Raw genomic sequence first — 19,583 nt, forward strand, 5'->3', positions numbered from 1 at the left:
GTTTGATGTGCTCTGTGTGGCCTGGATCCACCCCAAGGCTGCAGAAAAATCCCATCCCAGGTTCCACACAGGAGCTCAGCCCTCTCCACAACATTCCTGGTTCTGATCTAACTGAGGCTAGCATTTACAGCTCTGTGACTGCATCCATCAAATGCCTGCTCCTGCCAAATCTGATCTGGTCTGAAACAGAAACAAATCAACAAACACAGGGTGAGAAATGCAGAGTTCAGCTCTGAGCTGAGCCCTCAGCCATTGGTGGGCTTCCCTTTCCCTGTAAAATGAGGATACTGACATTTCCCCATGGATAAAATGAGGTTTTGCGCTGCCATTTGGGAGGGCTGTGCTCTTTGTGCTTCACCTGGGACATGCAAAGTTCTGTGTGAAATTATTTATGCCAGCCTAGGACGGGGATCAGCCTTTGCCATTGTTATCCTGATGGATTCACCACATGGAAAAATGCCTGGTGTAATCATGGCTCAGAATTAGTGATGCAGGTGGTTTTATTTAAAGCAATAACATCAAAGCAAAACCTCTGCTGATTCAGCTCATAAAAATCATTGATGCATAAAATCCAACAATAATTGTCAAGAAAGAAAAGGGGAAGGGAGGATTGGAAGAACAGAAGAAGGAAAGGCAACCCAACCCCATAAATGCACACAAGACAGTTTAACTCTTTCATGAAGCATTTGCACCCTTGTGTGGGGGAAAAGTGGATGTGGAAAAAATTCTATGGAAATTGGAGGGAGATGGAATTAAGAAAAGGCATCTCTCTTCCACGTTATCTATCTCTGATGAAAGCTTCTGGTCCAGCCAGCAGCTTGGGAGGGCCTTCATTTACAGTATTCCTTCCTGAAATCTGAAAGCAAATGGAAACGAGGGTCAGCACCTGGAGAGAGATTTCAAACCATTCAAAGAAGCACAAAAACATGGATTTCTTTCTGGAGTGATCATTTGCAGTCACTGACAGCCCTGATATTAAAAAGCCCTGCAGTTAGACAGACTGTGGGTAAATTATTGCCCAGATCCACCCTACAGGATGCAGAAGAAAATGCCATGAGAATTCCATCAGGGACAGCTCCTGGGCTCTCCATTCCCTGCTTGATGTCATTTCAGCCCCATTTATTAAATCCTCATTCCCCTGGAATGAGTCATGGAATCTCTGAGCTGATCACAAGCCCTGCTTGACAGAACTGCTGTCCTACAAGCAGCAGCACAACCCTGGGGATTAATCCTGGATCAGAAAGAGGAGATTCAGCCCCCAGGGAGGGAGAGCTCTTTGCTTTTCTTGGATGAAGTAACTGCCCATTACCCATAAATTAATTCAACTCCAAACACTTTCCTTCTGCACAGTGTTTTCTGCCCAAACAGCACGCCAGGACATTTTTGAGCTCCATCTCTCTCTCTCTGAGGTCACAGTAGAGCAGGCACTGTTCCAGCCCTGCCAGGCTTTCTTTTTCTAATCAAGAAAAATTCCAATTTGTGCCATGCCCAAAGCTTTTAAAAGCCTAATCACTGCTTGTGTCTTGTGGCTCCATGATGAAAGGATGGGAAGAGAGCTGGCTTCTCATTCCTGGTTTTGCCATGAAGTTTCTCATTCCTCTTTGGCTGTGCCTTGGTCACTCTTCTGGACTGCTTCTCCCTCCTGCTGCCCATCAGAAGGTCCCTGCAGCCACCAATTAAAGGGGAAGAAAGTCATGATTACCTTTGTCTAGATCAATGTTCTTTGCTGGGAAGCTTCTGGCTTGCTCAGCCTTCTCCTTCAGGATGTTGTTTTTGTAATCTGTGTGAGAGAGGAGCAGAATTCCCACAGGCATTAGGATATTAAAAGGAAACGAGTTTTGTGAGCAAGACAGGGGTGATCAGTCCTTCCTTGATGTGCTCTAGGTCTGGCACCTCTGATTTCTAGGAATTATTTGTGGGGTTACTCAGCAGGAAAACAGCTCTGACTTCATTTTAGCCCCTGGCATTAATCAGTTGTGCAAACTTCAGCTCCCTGCTCCTCACAGCACCACGGATCCTTGCAGCTCTGGATGATCCCCTCAAATACCACCCCTGGAGGTGACTGATGCAATTATCCAGAGATTTTGCTCTCCTGGGACACACAGAGAAGGACTGTTGCAACCCTCTGCAATTCCTTTCTTTACTTCCAGTTTTATATGTCTCCTGTTTACTGGGGCCTTTACAGTAATTCTTGGGACCTCATGTTTGTCAGTTTGTTCTTTTAAAGGTTGTACCTTTACTGGGGATGCAACATAAAAAAATCAAAGGGACAATTATTTCCTTGCTTACCAAGCAAGTTGCAGCTGGTGTGAACTTGGCATCATGACAAAGCTTCAGGAATCTCAGGATGGTGCAGACAAGAGCATCACTTTCGTGAAATGGATTCACTCCAAGTCCCAGCAAGAACCAACCCCTGATCAATCACTGATGCAATAAACTGAAGGCTGCACCTTCAGACCCCAGCAAGGAACAGCATCTATCTTCAGGAATGTTGGAAATTCCCCAAATCAGTCCTATAAATCCCCCAAAAAAACCACTTTCACAGTGTGAGATGAGCTTCCTTACCCTCTGCCCACTGTCTTTCATTTTACCATGAGTTCCAGGGGGATTTGTATTTTCTCTTTTCTGCCACAGGGCCTCTGTTGCAAATTTTCTTCCTCTCATTCTCTGTTTATCTGCCCTAATTGCTACCACAGATCTTGACAGAAGGCCCAAATGTTCACTGAATGATTTGACATCCACGAAGGATGAAAATCAGAAAGTTAAACCAAACTGGCTTCAACAGAAGGTGGAGACAATGAACTCAACTAACTCAGGACTTCTCTTTACCCAGTTCTGGTCAAATAAAGTCATACCCACTTCCAGAGGTTAAAGAATGGGTTAAATCACTTTAAAATATCCAAGTGCCATTAGAAATTTCAGATTTACAAGGCCTTTGACCTGGTTTGGTGGCCAGGGATACCTACCCAGTCTGATGTCTTCACTTTTGTGTGGGGTCAGATCTGTCGTGTCCACTGTAAATTCTTTAAGATTCACATCCTTCCTGAAGGGGAATAATGGTGGAAAATGGTATTGTCACATCCTTTAATAACTGGCTCCTTTCACACTTTTTCCCCAATAGCTTTTCTAATGCTTCTTTAGAGAATTTAATTGCTTTAATTTTTATTTTTCCCCCCACTTTTTCTCTGTTTGTCCAGATCTTAGAACAACGGGCAGCCAATCCTGGAACTTCCTTATCTCTTTCACTTTAATCGTATAAAATAAGGTCTGGAGGAGCCCAGGTCCATGATCTTGGCCCCATCTAACCGCAGATCTGTGCATTACTCCTTTCCCACCAGCTCCCAAGGACATCTCACAGAAACTTCATCCCTGAATCAGTTCCCAAAGAATAACAAGAGAAAATTCAATTGCCAAATCAGCCCCACAAACCATTTTCTCCTTCCACTTCCTCCTCCTAACCAGATTTTCAGCTGGTTTAGTCTCTCAGCTGAGGAGGGGGGGCATGAGTCCATTTTAATGCATTCTAAACCAAATTAATAATATTAATTCTATTATAATTAAGTATACTTACTCTCCGTATTTCTTCACATTGTATTCATAACCTACACAGGAGGAAAAAGCAGAATGAGCAGTCCCAGCCAGTCCAGATCCATTCCTGGATGGATCCATGGATCCAAAAGCAGTGCTGTGGGTGTCACCCAGAGATCCCAGTGTCCCTTGATGGAATCCCGCAGAGTCACCCAGCACAGCAAGGACCCGGACCCCTGAGTTCCCAAGGGATAAATCCCACTTGTGAAGAGCTTTTCTTCTCCCTTCTACAGAGCAACTCAGCAAATCAGTGAGTGGGATTCAGCCAAAACCTGGACTTGATGACCTTGGAGATCTTTTCCAACCCCAACAATTCCATGAAATCGAGGCCTGGACATTTTTACACCACACCAGCCCTGCAAATCCTCCCCACTGGGCAACTTCCTGGTTTTCCAGGAGGGGATCCCTGCCTGCAGCACTGTTCCTTGCAGGAACCATTTGCAGAACAATGTCCCAGGATGCCCCTCCAGGCAGGACAGGACAGGTTTTCCCTGGACTCACCTCTCTGCCGGCGCTTGCGGGTGATGAGGACCACAATGATGAGGAGGACGAGGAAGAGCAGCAGAGTGGCCAGGATGTAGCCCAGCTGCTGGAAGAAGTGCATCCTGCTCTCAGGGATGATGACATTGATGACATTGTGGCCCCTGACCACATTTGGATCTGAGGGAAGGAAAACAGGGGATGACTGGAAGTGACATCCAGAGAAAAGCAGGATGACAGGTGGGAATGCTCAGGGGGGTGAAATTCTTCTGAACTGCAAGAACTAAAGGGCAAATCAGTGCCTGATTTACACCACCCTGCACCTCTGGCAGGTGGGACATGCTGTGCTCTTCACCAAACCATGATTCCCCAAATTTATCAGGGAATTGGTGATCCCTGGCCATCAGGAGTGGGGAATTTCAGAGCAAAGTCATCCCAGCCAGCCCCAAACCTTCCAGAGGGCGACACAGCCCTCCTCTGGGTCCCTTCCAACACACACTCCACACTGCTCTGGCTCCGGAGAGCAGCCCCTCCTTGTCTAGGGTTATAATTTATGGAGTGGGAAGAGTTTTCAATGCCAAAAAATGAGCTTACTTTGAAATGAAATAAAAATCGATAAAATAAATACCTCCCCCACCCCCCCAAAAAAACACAAGGCAACAAAAGCCACAGAGGAAAGCCAAGATTCCATTCCTTTTGTGGGTGCAGTAGAATTTCTGTTCCACAGCACAGGGAAGGGGAACTCAAAACTTCTACGTGGAACATTTTTTTGCAGATCTCAAATAAATAGGTCAATGTTTTACACACGTAAAGAGGAAGTGACTTCTCTGCTAGCAGCACTCAGAGAAATGGACAAAGCCAGCCCAGGCATGGATGGAATCGCACAAGACTTTTCTGGGAGAAGGTTTTTTTCCTTCAAAACAGAGCTGAAATGACACCTTCATGCCTTACAGGGAATTTTCACAGAGCACCAGGTGAGAACAGGATGGAGCCCTCACCTCCCATTCCCTTGGGAGTTCCTCCTGCTAATTGCCATGACAGAATAAGGGGAAAAGTGGGGGGGAAATACCTCCAAAGCCACAGAACCCATTAGCAGATGTGTTCTGACACTTCTGGAAGTGCTGGCACAAGGACTGGTTCCAGTTTTTTGGGCAGTTTGTTCCCAGCATTTAAAAACACCAACCCAGCAAAAATAAAATCAAACCAGGCAAGAGTGAATTGAAATAAACTCTCTGAAATCAGAGCTGATTGTTTGCTAATGCCAACAGCAGTCCTAGAAAATCAAAAACCTTGAGCAACATGCTCTGTTCTGGTGGCCCAGTGCTCTACTCCAGCAGCACTCTGCTTTTTACTGGGATTTCCAGATGCCCTGTGCTCCCTGGACACAGTGCTGGAAAATCCATGGGATTTCCACCCTGCCAAGCTAAAAAACATCAATTCAAACCCACTTGCAAAGCTGAAAACAGCACATGTGACAGCTCTGCTTTGTCACATCCCTGCCTCCTTTCTGCTATGAGATGGAGCCACAGCAAACAAAGGAATTCTATTCCTGGCTTTTTGCTTTCCCAAAGTACTGCAAGACAGGGGTAAATTGGGTTGAATTTTAGGCAACACTGAGGAGGTCACTGCAACAGCAAACAGTGGAAACAGAGATTGCATAACTTTGGGCAGTGGAATATATCCCCTTTTATAACTGGGGAAACTGAGGCACGGAGGGACAGCTCTGTCACGCCAGTGAGTGTCAGTGCCCTGACCAGGATCACAAGGTCTCACAGACTCTTCATCACCCTACACCAGAACTGAAGCTGCGGTGATGAAGGTTTATTCTGTATCCAAGATCTAATCTCTCAGCACATCTCACAACCTGCCCCTCATTCACTCCCAGGACACTTTAACCACTGAAATAAAATCCTGATGGTGTTGGGGGAGAAAATAAGTCCTAATGCAGGGGGGATAAATCCCAATGGTGTCAGGGGGGAAAAGCTTAGACCAGATGTGGTTTAACATGACTTTCCCCAAGCATCAAGGACCAAATTCTTCGCCTGGAAAAGTGGGGAGCTCTCCACAAACCTGGCAAAGGGTTGCCAATATTTTAGCCCTCATGATGAGACACAACAGATTCTTCAGCCATGTGCTGCAGAGCAAATCCTGAGTAAAAATACTTTTAGTAGACATCCACCACATTTACACTGCTGAGCCTGAGAGCAGCACTGAGCCCCTGCTTCTCTTCCAAACAGGATGAACTTTCCTGTCTGGGAATGGCTCTGGAGCTTGGAGCAAGGCCAGGAGCTGAGGCTGCTGCCTGAAGAAAGCTCCTTGGTTTGCTTTTGTTGTCTCCCCATTTATGTTGTGCTCTCCAGAATTCCAGGCAGTTTTTCATGGAATGGGGCAATGCCTCAGCCTCCCCTGGTGCACCCAGGCAGGGCTGGAAAAGGAAACCTCTGGATGTCTCCACTGCTTGCACGTTCCCACAGACTCAGCACATTTTTGTGTGTGGTGCTCCCAGCCCAGCTGAAGGGTCACTGCCTGCAGGGGACAAAAGTGTCCCAAAGCTGCTGCTTTGGACAGTGGAAGTGCCTTTTGCCAGGAAGGGAAATTCCTCCAGCACCACAGCCAAACTCAGCCAGGTTAAATCACTCAGAGATTCCACCTCATTTCTGAGTAGGTAGGGAACTACTCATGACAACATCCAGGAAAAAAAGGAATAAATTTCTGGGTGAACTACTCTGGAAACAAGATCTGGCTTCCATCTGTGGATAAGGCTCAAGGGCTGTCTCCAGGAACTCTGTTATTTGAATGGCTTGCTCTCCAGCCACCTCTCCTCAGCACTGCCTGGACTTTCTGGACACCAACCTTAGCCCCAGGGAAAAAGTTTAGGTCTCTATGACTTGAGAAAGCAAATTTCTACAGGAGAATAAAACTATTAAAAAATGTATGAAGCAAATCAAAATTCTATATTAAACAGCCAATAAATATTAAAACACAATGAATATTTTAAAGTGTTAATAAAGAACTATACCCAAAAGACATTAAAAAAAAAAAATTAAACTTGGGATTTTTGTTTTCTTTTTCTGCCTGAATGAGGCGTGATGGTTTTGAGTTTGGACAGGCTGACAGATGATAGCTCAGTGCAGCGGAAAATATGAAAATTGGTTTATGGCACACGCACACATAAAAAAAAAAACAAAAACAAAAGCTGAAGGGTGGAGTAAAATTCCTGGTGGTTGATTCTGCATGGTCTGGCACCTTGCACAGCCTAAACATCCGTGCAGAGGCAAACTGTGGTGAGAAGAGCTGTGACAGCAAAGGCAGGGCTGCATCAACCCCCTGCCCACACCTTCTCCTGATCCATAAAAGCGTGGAGGAAAGGAAGCCAACAAAAAGTGAGAGGGAGCTGTACAAAAACACGGAAAAAACCCATCTGGCTTGCCCCAGGGCCTGTCAGCAGTGCAGAACTGCCCTGGGACAGAGGAACCAGGAGCTGCCCTGTGCCCTCAGCACTGCAAAAGGGGGACTGACCCTCAATTTTGTTTCCATCTCTCAGGCCTGAGGCAGCAAGCTGTCCTTGATTCCCAGGCCTGGAGAGGAACTGTTGACCAAAATGGGAAAGCTGTAGCTAACACTCTATATGGATGCAGGACTACAAACACGTGAAAAAATATAAAAGCTAAAATCCTAAGGCATCAAGTCCAGTGATGGAAGGACATGGCACAGCATCCTCACTGCCCCTGTGCAGCTCCAGGTGCAGGCAGCTGATGGAAACAGCTTGGAATCATCTGGAGCTGAGCTGGCTGAGCTCTTTAGAGCCCCAAATATGCAGCTGTGGATACTTCTCATAGTGTGGAAAACCCCTCTGTGAAAAGTCCACAGAATCACAGAATGAACCAGGCTGGAAAAGACCTTTAAGATCCAACCTTTGACCTAACAGCTCCTCATCAACTAAACAACAGCACCGAGCACCACATCCACCAACGAGGCAGAGAAATCCCACAATTTTATCCAAGAGAGAGAGAGTCTGGCTTTTCCCAGCAGGATTTCCTGCAAATTCTCCACAGGAGAAAGCACTCACCTGCAGCTGGGGCCACGCTGTGTGTGGTGAGGTTCACCACCTTCCTCTCCTTCTCTGGCTCTGTCACGGACACGTGGTAGATCCTGCGCTCGTGGAGCCCGCAGTAGTGGTGGTGCAGGTGGCAGGAGTAGGTGCCCTCATCGGCGCTCTCCAGGTGGGAGATGCGCAGGGAGAAGTCTCCGAGGGCGAAGGCGCCGCGGGTGACGTTCATCTTCTGCCGCAGGAACAGGGGCCCGTAGGAGCGGCGCTCGCCGGACGCGTACAGGTCCACCAAGCGGTCAGCGCGGTCATGGGGCACGCCGGGGGGCTGCCGGTCCCAGTGAACCACCTGGGAAAAACACCCGGTTGACTTTTTCAGTAAAATTTAAGAGTTTAATAAAAGGCAATAGGAGACAAAGATAATAGAGCAAAGATTAACAGCTGGGTGTTTGGCGTTCTGTCAAGAGCACACTTGCTATCTTGGAGACACTTTTTATATATTTATATTGTATTAGCTTATTGCATATTTATAAACAATATTTATATTTATTGCATATTTATAAACAATTCTACATAATTAAACTTTTCTTTAAATTTGTTTACATATTCTAAAAACTACATAACTTTTCTTTAAGACTCCTTTTTTTAAACAAGCTCATTTTTTAGTTATAGTTTTAGTCTATTCTTACTATCACCTCTAGTTTTAAGTTTATATTTTCTTCAGACAATAAGTACTGATAGTTAACATATCAGTAACAAAAGTTTTCATTATATGTCTGTCAAATGTTATCTTAATTAAACAAGTAGTTTAAGCATAACTACCAATTATTTTACTATTATGCCTAAATTTAGTTAAACTAAAAACTATACCAAAACTACTTTAAATATATATATATATATATATATATATACACATGACATTTATTCTATTATTTTACAAAAAACTAATATTATAGTATGTATTGGTAAGAACCTGCTGCTCCTCCTCGCTGTGCCGCTCTGTCCAGATGTGCTGGCGGTTGATGCACGGCAGCGTCACTGTGCTGCCTGCTGGGGCCACCAAAACCGGCTTCTCGCCATCCCAGTACTCGCTGGCCTCCTCACCTGCTGGGGAAACTCAACCTTGGAATGGGCATTTTGCCCCACTTGTGCCATTTTTCCCTCCTGTCCCGTTTTTCCCACTTAATCAACTTAAGTTTCCTTCCCAGGTTTCCTTTCCTTGGCCAAAATCAGCAAAATTTTAGTCCAGTTCACTGTCATGCACCGTGATCTCATGGACATGGCTGATGCAAAGTTCCCACTCGATGCCAAGGGTCAAGGACAGCCAGGCACATCTGAGATTGCTCCCAGAGCCTGGATTCCTGAATTCCAAGTGTCAAGGACAGCCAGGCACATCTGAGATTGCTCTCTTGGAATCCTAAAACTCCACAAGATTGGAATCCTATAAGACACCCCCACCCAAAATCTTGCCACACGGCACAGCTTGAACATGCATAAAACTGAACAACCCTGGCTTTTCCACACTTATTTCAGCAGTTAGTAAAAAAAAAAAAAATCTTTATCCTCTACATCTTTGGCCATTTCATGAAGCAAGACCACTTTCTTCTCCTTCTAACTCAGAGTTAATCTACTGCTTCAGAAAGCAGGAAGCAAATTCCCTCCACAAGCTAAGAATGGAATGAGGATCTTCATCCCAATCCTCTGAGCAGGAAATGCTTTCCTACCCACAAAGGCCCTAATTACTGGAGGAGCTGAAGCAGCACTGCTCTATGTTTGGCTCTTGAAAAGGAATAACAGAAGAAGCCAGAGCACAGAGGAGCAGACTGGGCTCTCTGGATGTTTTTATTGTGCTGTGCGAGCAGCAGAGGAGATGCACTTCCACACCAGTAGCTCCACTGGTGCTCTCCAGAGGTTTAAATGGATTTTAATGGGTGCCTGTGTGGATGGGTGGGACTCCCTGCAGCTGCCAACAGCTTGCTTTTAGAGCTGGGCTTAAAGTGTAGTAAGTTGAGGTGGGTTTTTAAGTACAGGCTGCCCAGGGCAAGCTCAGCAGCCAGAGCACAAGCAGGTCCTTGTGGCTGAGCTGAGGGTGTGGATTGTCACCAGGGAGGAATTGTCACTAGGGAGGGATTGTCACCAGGGGTGTGCTGCTGCTGCAGCAGGGACAGTTTGGTAACGACCAAGAGCAAACACTGAGCTGAGCAGCCTCCAGGCACTGTTTGGCCAAGAAAGAAGAGAGGTTTGTAAATGAACCTCTGAAACTCAGACAGCAAACAGCACAGAGAGCACCAGGCTCTGCTGGTGCTTCCCAAGCCTCCTGTAGCACCTGTAAAACCTGGAACTGTCTGTACACCCACCTCTCTTGGCGATGACCAGCTGGATTTTCACAGTTTCATACAGGTGGCAGTAGTGATGGTGAAGATTGCAGGAATATGTGCCTTCATCACTCTCTGCAACACCTGTAGAGCAGGGAAGAGAGAGGAATTCAGTGTTCTGTACTGAGACAATGATTATTTGTGTCATTTGCAGTTTCCCAAATCCTTGTCTGGATACAAGACAACTTCATTCTAAGCCATCCTTATCACCAGGGTGGGATAAACAGAAACAAATCATCTCACCCAATATAATGATTTGGTCACTTAATGAAATAATATGTTCAGTTGGTTTGCTCTTGTGAGGAAGATATTTCTATGAACAGGTGGAAAGAGGAAGCTGGTTCAGGTTTAGCTGAGAGCAGGCACAGGAACAATGGCCATGGAGTGTTCATAGTTCAGGAACTGAACCACAATCACAGGGCAACAAAAAACCCAGGTGGCTTTCAGGTGGTTACAAATTCTCTTTCAAAACAGGTCTGTTTCAAAGGCAAATAAAACACTCAGTGCTTCAGAGAACCTCACAGAATCACTGAAGTTGGAAAAGAATTCCAAGATTGAGTCCAACCTCAATCTCCACCTTGTCACCCAGCCCAGAGCACTGAGTGCCATATCCAGTCCTTCCCTGGACACCTCCAGGGGTGAGGACTCCACCACCTCCCTAAGCATCAATTCCCATGTTTAGCAACCCTTTCCAGAGAAAAAAAATCTTCCTATATCCAGTCTGAACCTCCCCTGGGCCAGCTGGAGGCTTCATTTTGAAGCAGAACCAGACAGCTGCCCTGGGTTTGAGGGCAATTCCTCAACTTCTCCTGCCTTGAATCTCCAGCTGAAAGCTCCACTTCCCTAAGTGCCCAAGGAGCAGAAATTAATTAATGTAACTGTCCAGGTATGCATGTATTTGGTAAGAGGGAATGCTGAGAGGATTTTGATCTGCTGAATGTGCTGAGCTGTGCAGGTTTTCTGGGATAGACTTGGAGGTACACAAGTAACCAGAGCACTGTCTGCCACCAGTGCACTGAGATTGCTCCCAGACCCTAGAATCCTGAATTCCAAGCATCAAGGACAGCCAGGCACACCTGAGATTGCTCCCAGACCAGGGATGGGGGCTTCCCCACTTCCCCGGGCAGCCCCTTCCAAACCCTGAAATTCCTCCTGAGAATTAGGCTTATTATCAAATATTAAATTTATTTATCAAAAAATATGCAGTGAGCCAACCATTTACACCAAAACCCACAAATCCCATCGAGCCCCAAACCCTCCACGGGGAAGGGGGGGAAAGCTCCACACCTTTGATCACCAGTGAGAAATTCCCATCTGCAAAGGCGTTCTCGGGCATGAGGATCCTGCCCTGGTTGTAGGAGCTGTAGACACGCTGGTCCCCAGCTGAGTACATGTCACAGAGCCTCTCCATCCTGCTGTCCCCATAGTAGGAGCTGAGCAGGTCCCAGTGCACCACGCGCTGCCTGTCGTTGAGGCGGTCCTGGGTCCACACCATGCGGTGGCTCTTGCAGGGCAGCACAGCCTGGGAGCCCAGCACAGCGCTGATGTTCAGCACAGACACCACCACGCTGGCTGGGTTGGAGGCATCAGCTGGGACTGAAAATCAGGAGCAAACAGCAGAAAAAAAAAGAGTTGTAGGGTTATGCAGTTAATGGCGTGTGAAGAAGGCACTGGAATGGGAGTCAGGCTTGTGCTGGAATCTCCACACGCTTTTGATTCTGGTTTCAAGACCAGCATGGGGCACTGTCATGGAGAATCGAAGAATCCTGAGCTGGAAGGGACCCAGAGAATCACTGATCCAACCTTATCCCTGCACAGACACCCCAACAATCCCACCCTGTGCATCCCTGGGAGTGGTGTCCACAGGCTCCTGGAGCTCTTGGGACTGGGACCATTCCCTGGGGAGCCTGGGCAGTGCCCTCCTCAGGGGAAAAACCTTTTCCTGATAAATAAATTTTTAACACAGAGATTTCATTCATGTCTGTTCTCAGGATTGTACACTCAAACTGTCCCACCCACCCTTCCTAATCCTGACCCCCAGCTTAATCCAGGTTTAGAGACACCAGTGCATGGGATGCATAATCCATGAAAGTTAGGAATGAAAGCCCCAGTGCATGCCATGGAATCAGGGTCCTTCTCACTCTTCCTCACAAAATCTGGCAGATTTACAGAGACGCCGCTCACCTGAATATGAGCACACAGAACCTGTCAAAGCAGAAAATGAAGAGTGTTACTGACAACAAAAGGATAAAAAAGCTACAAATGCATTCCAAGTCACCAGCCACCTCTATTATTGCTCCATCTATTCTCTCCTTCCCTGTTAATACTGATGTTTATATCTGGCTGCTCCATTTCCCATTCCTGCCACACTTTGTCTACACAGTTAATTCTGTGGTGGTCTGGATGCATCAGCTCTCTCCAACTCACATGACTCAGATCCACACAGGAAGAACTTTGCCAAAGATTAACCAATTCCTTTGATTCTGCATTTTTTTGGTCCAGTCCCTCCTGTTCCTTGTGTGGGAGGGGTCTAGAAGGTCTCCTGGCATCAGGCTTTTGATTCCCAACACAGATTCCCAACACAACACCACCATTCATCTCTCCACCCAGCCAAACCCAAGTGGGTTCCATCAAAATCATTGGAGGTTTTGTCCTGATAATGTCAGAGGCACAAAGTCCTGCAGACAAAGGCTGTATTTTTTTTTTTTTAGCCCTGGAATTTATGAATTTCAAATTCAACTCCAGACTGGGGGTATTTTAGCACATCCCCAAGTGCTGAGAATAAACTTGGTTTCCTCCCCTTTTTCTGTCACAAAGTGCTGGGCAGGGAGAGAAGAGAACAAAAAATGAGCAGCACTCTCTGTTGAACTGCCAGCTCAAAGGCACCGGAGATAGGAGACATTTTTTTTCTTACATTTAAAATCTCAGCATCACAAAGAGAAAAATCAAATTTTGGTCCAGGTCTGTGTTCTCTGTATATAAGAAAGAGACATCACAATTCCATCATTTGATTGTCTCTCCTGACAGGCTGCAAAATGTATCAGCCAATGTTCCACAGCACCAAATCAGCCAGGAAAAATCGGTGTCACTTGTGACAGGCCACCAGCTGCCAGCACAGCACAAGTGTCACTGTGCCCAGGCAATGTCCTTGTGGCTGAACAAGTGTGGTTTGTGACATGAACAGTGATTTGTGAGCTGGGGAATGGTGTCTGAAGCTACTTCCAGAGCCCTGCATGAACAACGAATTGATTTGGTGTGACAGAAACATCCTCTTCTGGCTCAGGCAGAGGAATGAAGGCATTTACTGCTCTCCTTTCCTCTGGAGAGCTAATGGCAAAAACATGGAGCAGCATCAAATTCCCAAAGCAGATTTACAAATGCAGTGCTGTAAATACAACAAGTGGCAAAAGCTCAGCCACCCAAAGCTCTGAGCTCACACCAGCACCTGGTTCTGCACCTTTTTGGACCCCTGTACCTTCCACCTACCAGGGCAAGGACCAGCCTTCTCTTCCCTGCCTCTTCCCAGGTGGAGCTGCTGGAGCCTGAGCAGCCACAGGCACTTCTCCAGCACTTCTAAACACAACTCTCTGTGAAAAAGGGGCTTGGCTGGGATGGAACAGCTTTTAGATAAGAAAAATTGATGTCTTGTGGGTTCTTTTCCTCTCCACTCTTAAAACTTCAGCCAGGAACAGGGCAGGAATGCTGCTGCTTCCTCAGAAAGTCATTCCAAGGTGTTTCTGGTTTGCCCCTCAGTGAGCAGGAGATGCTGTGTCCTGTTGGGACTGGGGAAGATCCTGTGGATTTTATACTCTGCATTTTATAGACTGGATTTGTGACTCGCTGGCTGTTGCCACACAAAGCTGGGTTGACACTGAGCATCACAACAAAAGCCATTCTAGATGAGGTAAACTTAAATATTGGAGCTCAGCACAGAGAGATGGGAGAGAAAGGGTTTCTCACTTTGTGCAAACAGAGTCTGGACAGAAACTTTGAGTCTGAACCTGCCCTAGGATATCTTCCATAGTTTGACAAAATGGTGCAAATATATTAAAAAAAAAAAAAAAAAAAAAGACATTGTAGCCAAGCAGCAGATTTCTAGAAGGGGAAAAAAAAGGATAACTCTTCACAAGAGGCACAGGAACTCCAGCAGACAAAGAAGGAAGAACTGATTGTTCTGATTCCCCAGCCATGGTAGAAATCTGCACACATTCATCAGCTCATGGGTAAGGCTCAAACTTATTTGACAAAGCTGTAAATGAGATCACTCAGAAATCGGAGGAATCTGGGATGTCTCTGAGCTCTTGAATGCCTGGAAAAAATGGAATTTAGAACAACTGATCTTCAATAACCTGAGCAGAGAGCAGCAGTGGAAGGAGGAATGAGCCCTTTTCTCTTTTCAGTGTCCTTCCTCTGCTATGGGACCCTGCTCTGCTGTATGAGACAAGCAGAGCAACCAAGCCCTGTTTTAAAAAGGGATTTTATGACACAGCAGCTTCTAAACAGAGGTAGAACCACAGCCCAGTAAAGGTGACAGCTCATGAACTGCAGCACTGGGGTCAGCTGCAAGCAGGGATTTTGGTGAGCCAACTGCAAAACCAAAGAGTCTTCATGTAGCTGGTGACAGCTCTGACCTCTGTCATCACAGGCCTCAGCTTCTTCACCTTCTAAACCTCAGCTGCCTTCAGAGCTGTCAACACAGAACTCAACTGGGGCTTTCATTTTAAAATTTCAAGCTCCATGGGATGGACAATCACTTTATCTTCTCTGGGTGACATAACCACAAAAAAAAACCCAACAAAAAAATACCAACAAAAGACATTTCTGTGCTATCCCCTGACACATTCTGTGCTGATTCAGCAGGATCCCAGAGTTACTCTCTGGTCCCACAGTAGAGGAAGAGGAAAGCAGTCTGGAAAATTATTTCTTAATCCCTTGTAAAAGGCAGAGCCAACTCTTACTTCTTGAATCCCATCCATTTTTCACGTGAAGAATTAAGCCACAAAAACACTGTGGGCAAACTAGAAGCAAAAGGCTCGGGCTGTGAAAGATGTGTGACATGCTCAGAGCTCTCCAGGTAGTGTCCTTGGAGCAGGGCAAGGACAGAAAACTGTCCCCTGAGTCCTCACTGAACAATCCTGGGATAAACCCCCTCCTGGGACACAGGAGCTGCTGCTCAGCTCAGTGCTGGATAAAACCACTGAGTCCCTGTTTCATATTGGGGGATGCAAAATGACCAGAGCAGAAAAGTCCTGCAGAAAGGACATCTTCCTCCCCAAATCTGTGTGAGCCAGATTCCTCATTCCTCCCATGAATCCCTTTGTTTAGAGGGGGTTCCATGGGCTCTGTAGGGTCATTACACAATTATGGGAAAAGCAGCAGTCCCACCACACTGTCCCCAAACCCTCTCGGGATGGCAGGGGCTCCATCCTGACTCTTTAGGGGGCTGAGAGGCCCTGACAGCTTTTGATGCAGCAGCAGCAAGGTGACAGTGAAATAAATGAGCCCAGCTCTCCTCTGGGAGCCAGGTTGTTTTAACCCACTGAGAAGGAACCAGGAGAAACATCTGGGTTCATCTGGAGGAGGGATATGGTGCACGAAACAGCTCCTCCTAAACTTCCCCCATTCACCTCCTGTCCAGCCTGCAAGACTCAGCTTTTCAGTAAAACAGAAATTTCCCTTCAAAGCCCACTTGATGGTCAAGCCAGGCTTTGAACTGGGGTTTTCTCTAAATCTGTGTTTGTTTATTTTTAAAGACTTCCTGGGATAACTTTTCCAGCAGCAGAGTCTCCCACTTCCAAAAAGGATGTCAGAGCCCTTAAATACCCATCCAGCTCCAACAATTCCAGCCCACCCTGCAGGTAGGAACATGCAGAGAGCAGGAAACTGCAGAAAGGAAAAACTTTGTGTCTGTACAAAGAGCCAATCCCCACCTGGGGCACAGACAGGATCCAGCTTTTCTGGGATTCTGAGCTTTAGGAATCCTCCCCTGCCTTGTGAGCTCCCCCTTGGCTGCAGGCCCATGGAATGGTTTTGTAGAGCCATTCCAAACACGGGCTGTTCCTCGCTGAGACATTAACACTTGAAGGAGTGGTTTCCGTGCAGGAGGGATAACAGATTTCCTCACAGCATAGATTTGCACCCTTCTCCCCTTCCCATCCTCACTATTGAGTTATAACCTGACTTGGTTGGGCTCATCAGGGCTGCTTGGAGTGCAACCAGGTAAATCCAAAATGCACCTGAAATTCTGTCAGAGATCATCCATGCTCCCATGGGACCTCTGGCTCTGCAGCAGCCCAACTTGCTATTCCTGCCCTCGGTGCTCTGCCAAACCTCACTGGGAGTCACTGGACTGGTTGTGACAGAACTGTGGCCTCTCCTCCTCCTCTTTAACCCACCCCACACCCCAGCTTTCTGAGCCACTTTAACCCTTCTGTACCTATGACTGATCCATCATTTGCCAATTCCTAAACCTTGCCTTGGGGCATTGCAAAAATGCCGTGGTGACATGGAAAGTGGATTAATTAGGGACCAAAGGGAGAACTTCTCACCTTACTCCACCTCAGTGCTGAGGAACTGAGTGGTCCAGGTGTCAGCCACAGCCTTTTAAAAGGGCTGGGAAGAGCAAGGAGTCACCAGCCCCCAAAAAAGTTCTGCTCCTCACTTCCTACTCCTTTCTTGCACCTTGCTACCCAAAAGTCAATTCTGTGTCTGTCTTTATGCTGAAAAGAGGAAAAGAAACCCAAAAACCACACATCTTTTTTTCCCTCCATCTGAACCCTCACACACACATGCACCCTCAGTTGTTTCTGCTTCTTCAAACCTAAAAAAGTAACCTTAAGTCCTGTAAATATGACTGTGAAAGCTTTGCTGTACTCATACCCAAGGCTTATTGGTTTTGAATTTGTTGACAGGAAAAAAAAAATTAAAAAAAAATTGCACAAACATGTGAACAGAGCTCCAACAACCTCAAACATTTTTCCATTCTCTCCCCAAAAAAAGCAGAGGAAACCCACAACTCCCTCCCCTCCCCAGATAAAAACAGAGCAAATTTAGGAATCTGAACAAAATCTTACAAAGATAACAGCTCAAAATCTCACAGCCAACCCCCAGCCCCATTGTGCAGCTGGAAAAAAAACAAGTAACACCAGACCAGCAGCTCAGAGCTTACTTTGCTGAAGCAAAATCTGCCACAGGAGGAGTTTTGCAAGTTGCTCCATTTCTTCGACTTCTCAGAGTTTTGCCTCTCTTGAAAAACAAGCTGAAGATTTTTTTTTTCCTTTAACTTTCTTTTCTGTAACTGGAAAACACTATGACCTCATCAATTTACATCCCCAGAGCTGAGGACAGCAGCTCAGATTCTGCAGGATTACTCCACCTCCAACTTCCAACTCCCCACCTCCCCAGTCCCACTCCACCTCCTTCCTTTCCCTCACACTTTCTGCAGATCCCTCTCCTCCTTCCCCTCCCTCTGAGACCTTCTGAGCCCTCCCTGACTCTGACATCAAAGTTTCAGTTGAAACTGGAAGTTGGTCCCACACAGCTCTGGACTGACAAAACAAATCTTTCTCCCTCCCCTTAGGGATGGAACCAATTTTCCTCATGCTTTACTTGATCCAGCTGTTCCTCCCTTTGTCTGACACTCCTCCAGACTGGATTTATTCTGCTCCCTTCAATAGGGTTTTGATCTTGGTCTCCTCATATGGTTTTACTTCCAGCTCCAGCCTCCAAAGACAACCTAGAAAACAATATTTACCCTGTCCTGCAATTTGTAAGCAAGGGCTGGGTATTTACAGGAAAATAACAATGAGTATAAAGTCAGGAAATAGAGTATAAAATAGGAAATAGAGTAGCTGCTGCTAGGATATTAAAAGTAAAATTACATATAGGAAAATTAAAATATGGTCAGTTTTTCTGTTTTCTTGCATTCTGTTGTCAGGTTATTGTTGCTTATGGTTAACACCATTTAGTGGATTGGATTTATTGGATTTTACAATTCAGTCATATTAGTCATCAAGTGAAGAAAGGGAATTAAGACTGACTGTCCTTAAATGTCTGTGGGACTCCATAAGAGAACTTAAAAACACAAGTCAGGAGCCTTCCCATGGGATCCATGAGGATAAACTTAATTGCCACACTTGAATTTTTCCTTCTGACATTTTTCTGTCTCTCTGCTCTACCAGAATATAGATTCCCCCTATCCCAGAGGGGAAAGAGTTTCAAGAAAGAGGAGAGAATTATAATTATAATTGCCCCCTAAATAAACATTTAAATAACTACACACTACAACAAAGGAAACTTTGGGAGCATCCAGATCAGAACTTCACCCAGTCCAGGATCCTATCTCCATCATCAGACAGAACCAGGACTTCCAAACAAATTCCAAGAAACTGAAGCTATTATTATTTTTAGATAACATGACCATGAAAAAAAAAGCCTGCTGTTAACTTCACACTCTCCAAGACAGATCCAGAGAACTGGTTTGTTTCTAGGGAAAAATCCTAAAATAATCTTCAGATAAGAACTTTGTAAAATTTCCCTGGAAACTCCAACTCTGACATTTCTATGAAGTGAGGAGATTTGGGGGTAATGGGATAGGAACAGCCCCTCCCTCCACATTCCCACCCTCATCACCTGAGCTGTGGCACCACCTGGATATGAACAAATCCAGCCTAACTGCAACCCTAATCCCATCAGTTTCTCTTTGCCAGCCTCAGGAATGCTCATTATTCCAATCCCAGAACCACCTGCAGGCAGCAAAGGCTCCTGCTCCCGTGTCCCTGATGTGTGCCAGGTGTCACAACAAGGACAGCACTGATCCAGAGCAGCTGCTGGGCCAGGAATCTCATGGAATCTCATGGAAGAAGAAGAAGCCTTTCCTGTTGTCTCCATCAGGGAGCCAGAGCAGGCTGTGTTCAAAGCAGCCTGGAAAATGCCTGACTGGGAGGCAGAAAAGCTGCTCCCACTGAACAGGCAGCAAATCCATCATTCTCTCCTTCACCTGCTCCCAAGCATGGACAGGACCTTCCAGGCTGCAATTCCAGGGTTTTTTACCACTGTTATAAACACATATTGTGATATTGGCTTTTTGCAAG

General features: G+C 46.1%; 1 protein-coding gene across 2 annotated transcripts; it reads right to left on the reverse strand.

Annotated features, from left to right (window-relative positions):
* Window positions 1-461: 461 nt before the first annotated feature.
* Window positions 462-18,203, reverse strand: MXRA8 (matrix remodeling associated 8). 2 transcript variants are annotated; one of them, XM_058855252.1, is made up of 12 exons: window positions 18,100-18,203; window positions 17,660-17,749; window positions 12,676-12,696; window positions 11,779-12,087; window positions 10,474-10,575; window positions 9,090-9,220; window positions 8,138-8,465; window positions 4,090-4,248; window positions 3,572-3,602; window positions 2,967-3,043; window positions 1,703-1,780; window positions 462-856 (listed from the first exon to the last, which is right to left on the reverse strand). In XM_058855252.1, exons 2-12 carry the CDS (start codon window positions 17,706-17,708, stop codon window positions 831-833), a joined length of 1,311 nt encoding a protein of 436 aa, XP_058711235.1. In that variant the 5' UTR covers window positions 17,709-17,749; window positions 18,100-18,203; the 3' UTR covers window positions 462-830. The 2 variants fall into 2 exon arrangements, with proteins under 2 accessions (XP_058711235.1, XP_058711234.1); XM_058855251.1 differs by lacking the exon at window positions 18,100-18,203 and having other exon boundaries at window positions 463-856; window positions 17,660-17,901.
* Window positions 18,204-19,583: the final 1,380 nt, after the last annotated feature.

Source organism: Poecile atricapillus, chromosome 22 (genome assembly GCF_030490865.1).
Source record: "Poecile atricapillus isolate bPoeAtr1 chromosome 22, bPoeAtr1.hap1, whole genome shotgun sequence".
NCBI lineage: Eukaryota > Metazoa > Chordata > Aves > Passeriformes > Paridae > Poecile > Poecile atricapillus.

What these genes read in the sequence shown, in the direction of transcription:
- MXRA8 (XM_058855252.1), bottom strand. Translation starts at nt 17,708, where the DNA reads ATGGAGCAACTTGCAAAACTCCTCCTGTGGCAGATTTTGCTTCAGCAA. An exon ending in TTTCTCACTGGTGATCAAAG is followed by an intron (nt 10,576 to 11,778) that starts GTGTGGAGCTTT and finishes CCTGCTCTACAG; the next exon opens with GTGTTGCAGAGAGTGATGAA. An exon ending in AATGTGAAGAAATACGGAGA is followed by an intron (nt 3,044 to 3,571) that starts GTAAGTATACTT and finishes ATTCCCCTTCAG; the next exon opens with GAAGGATGTGAATCTTAAAG.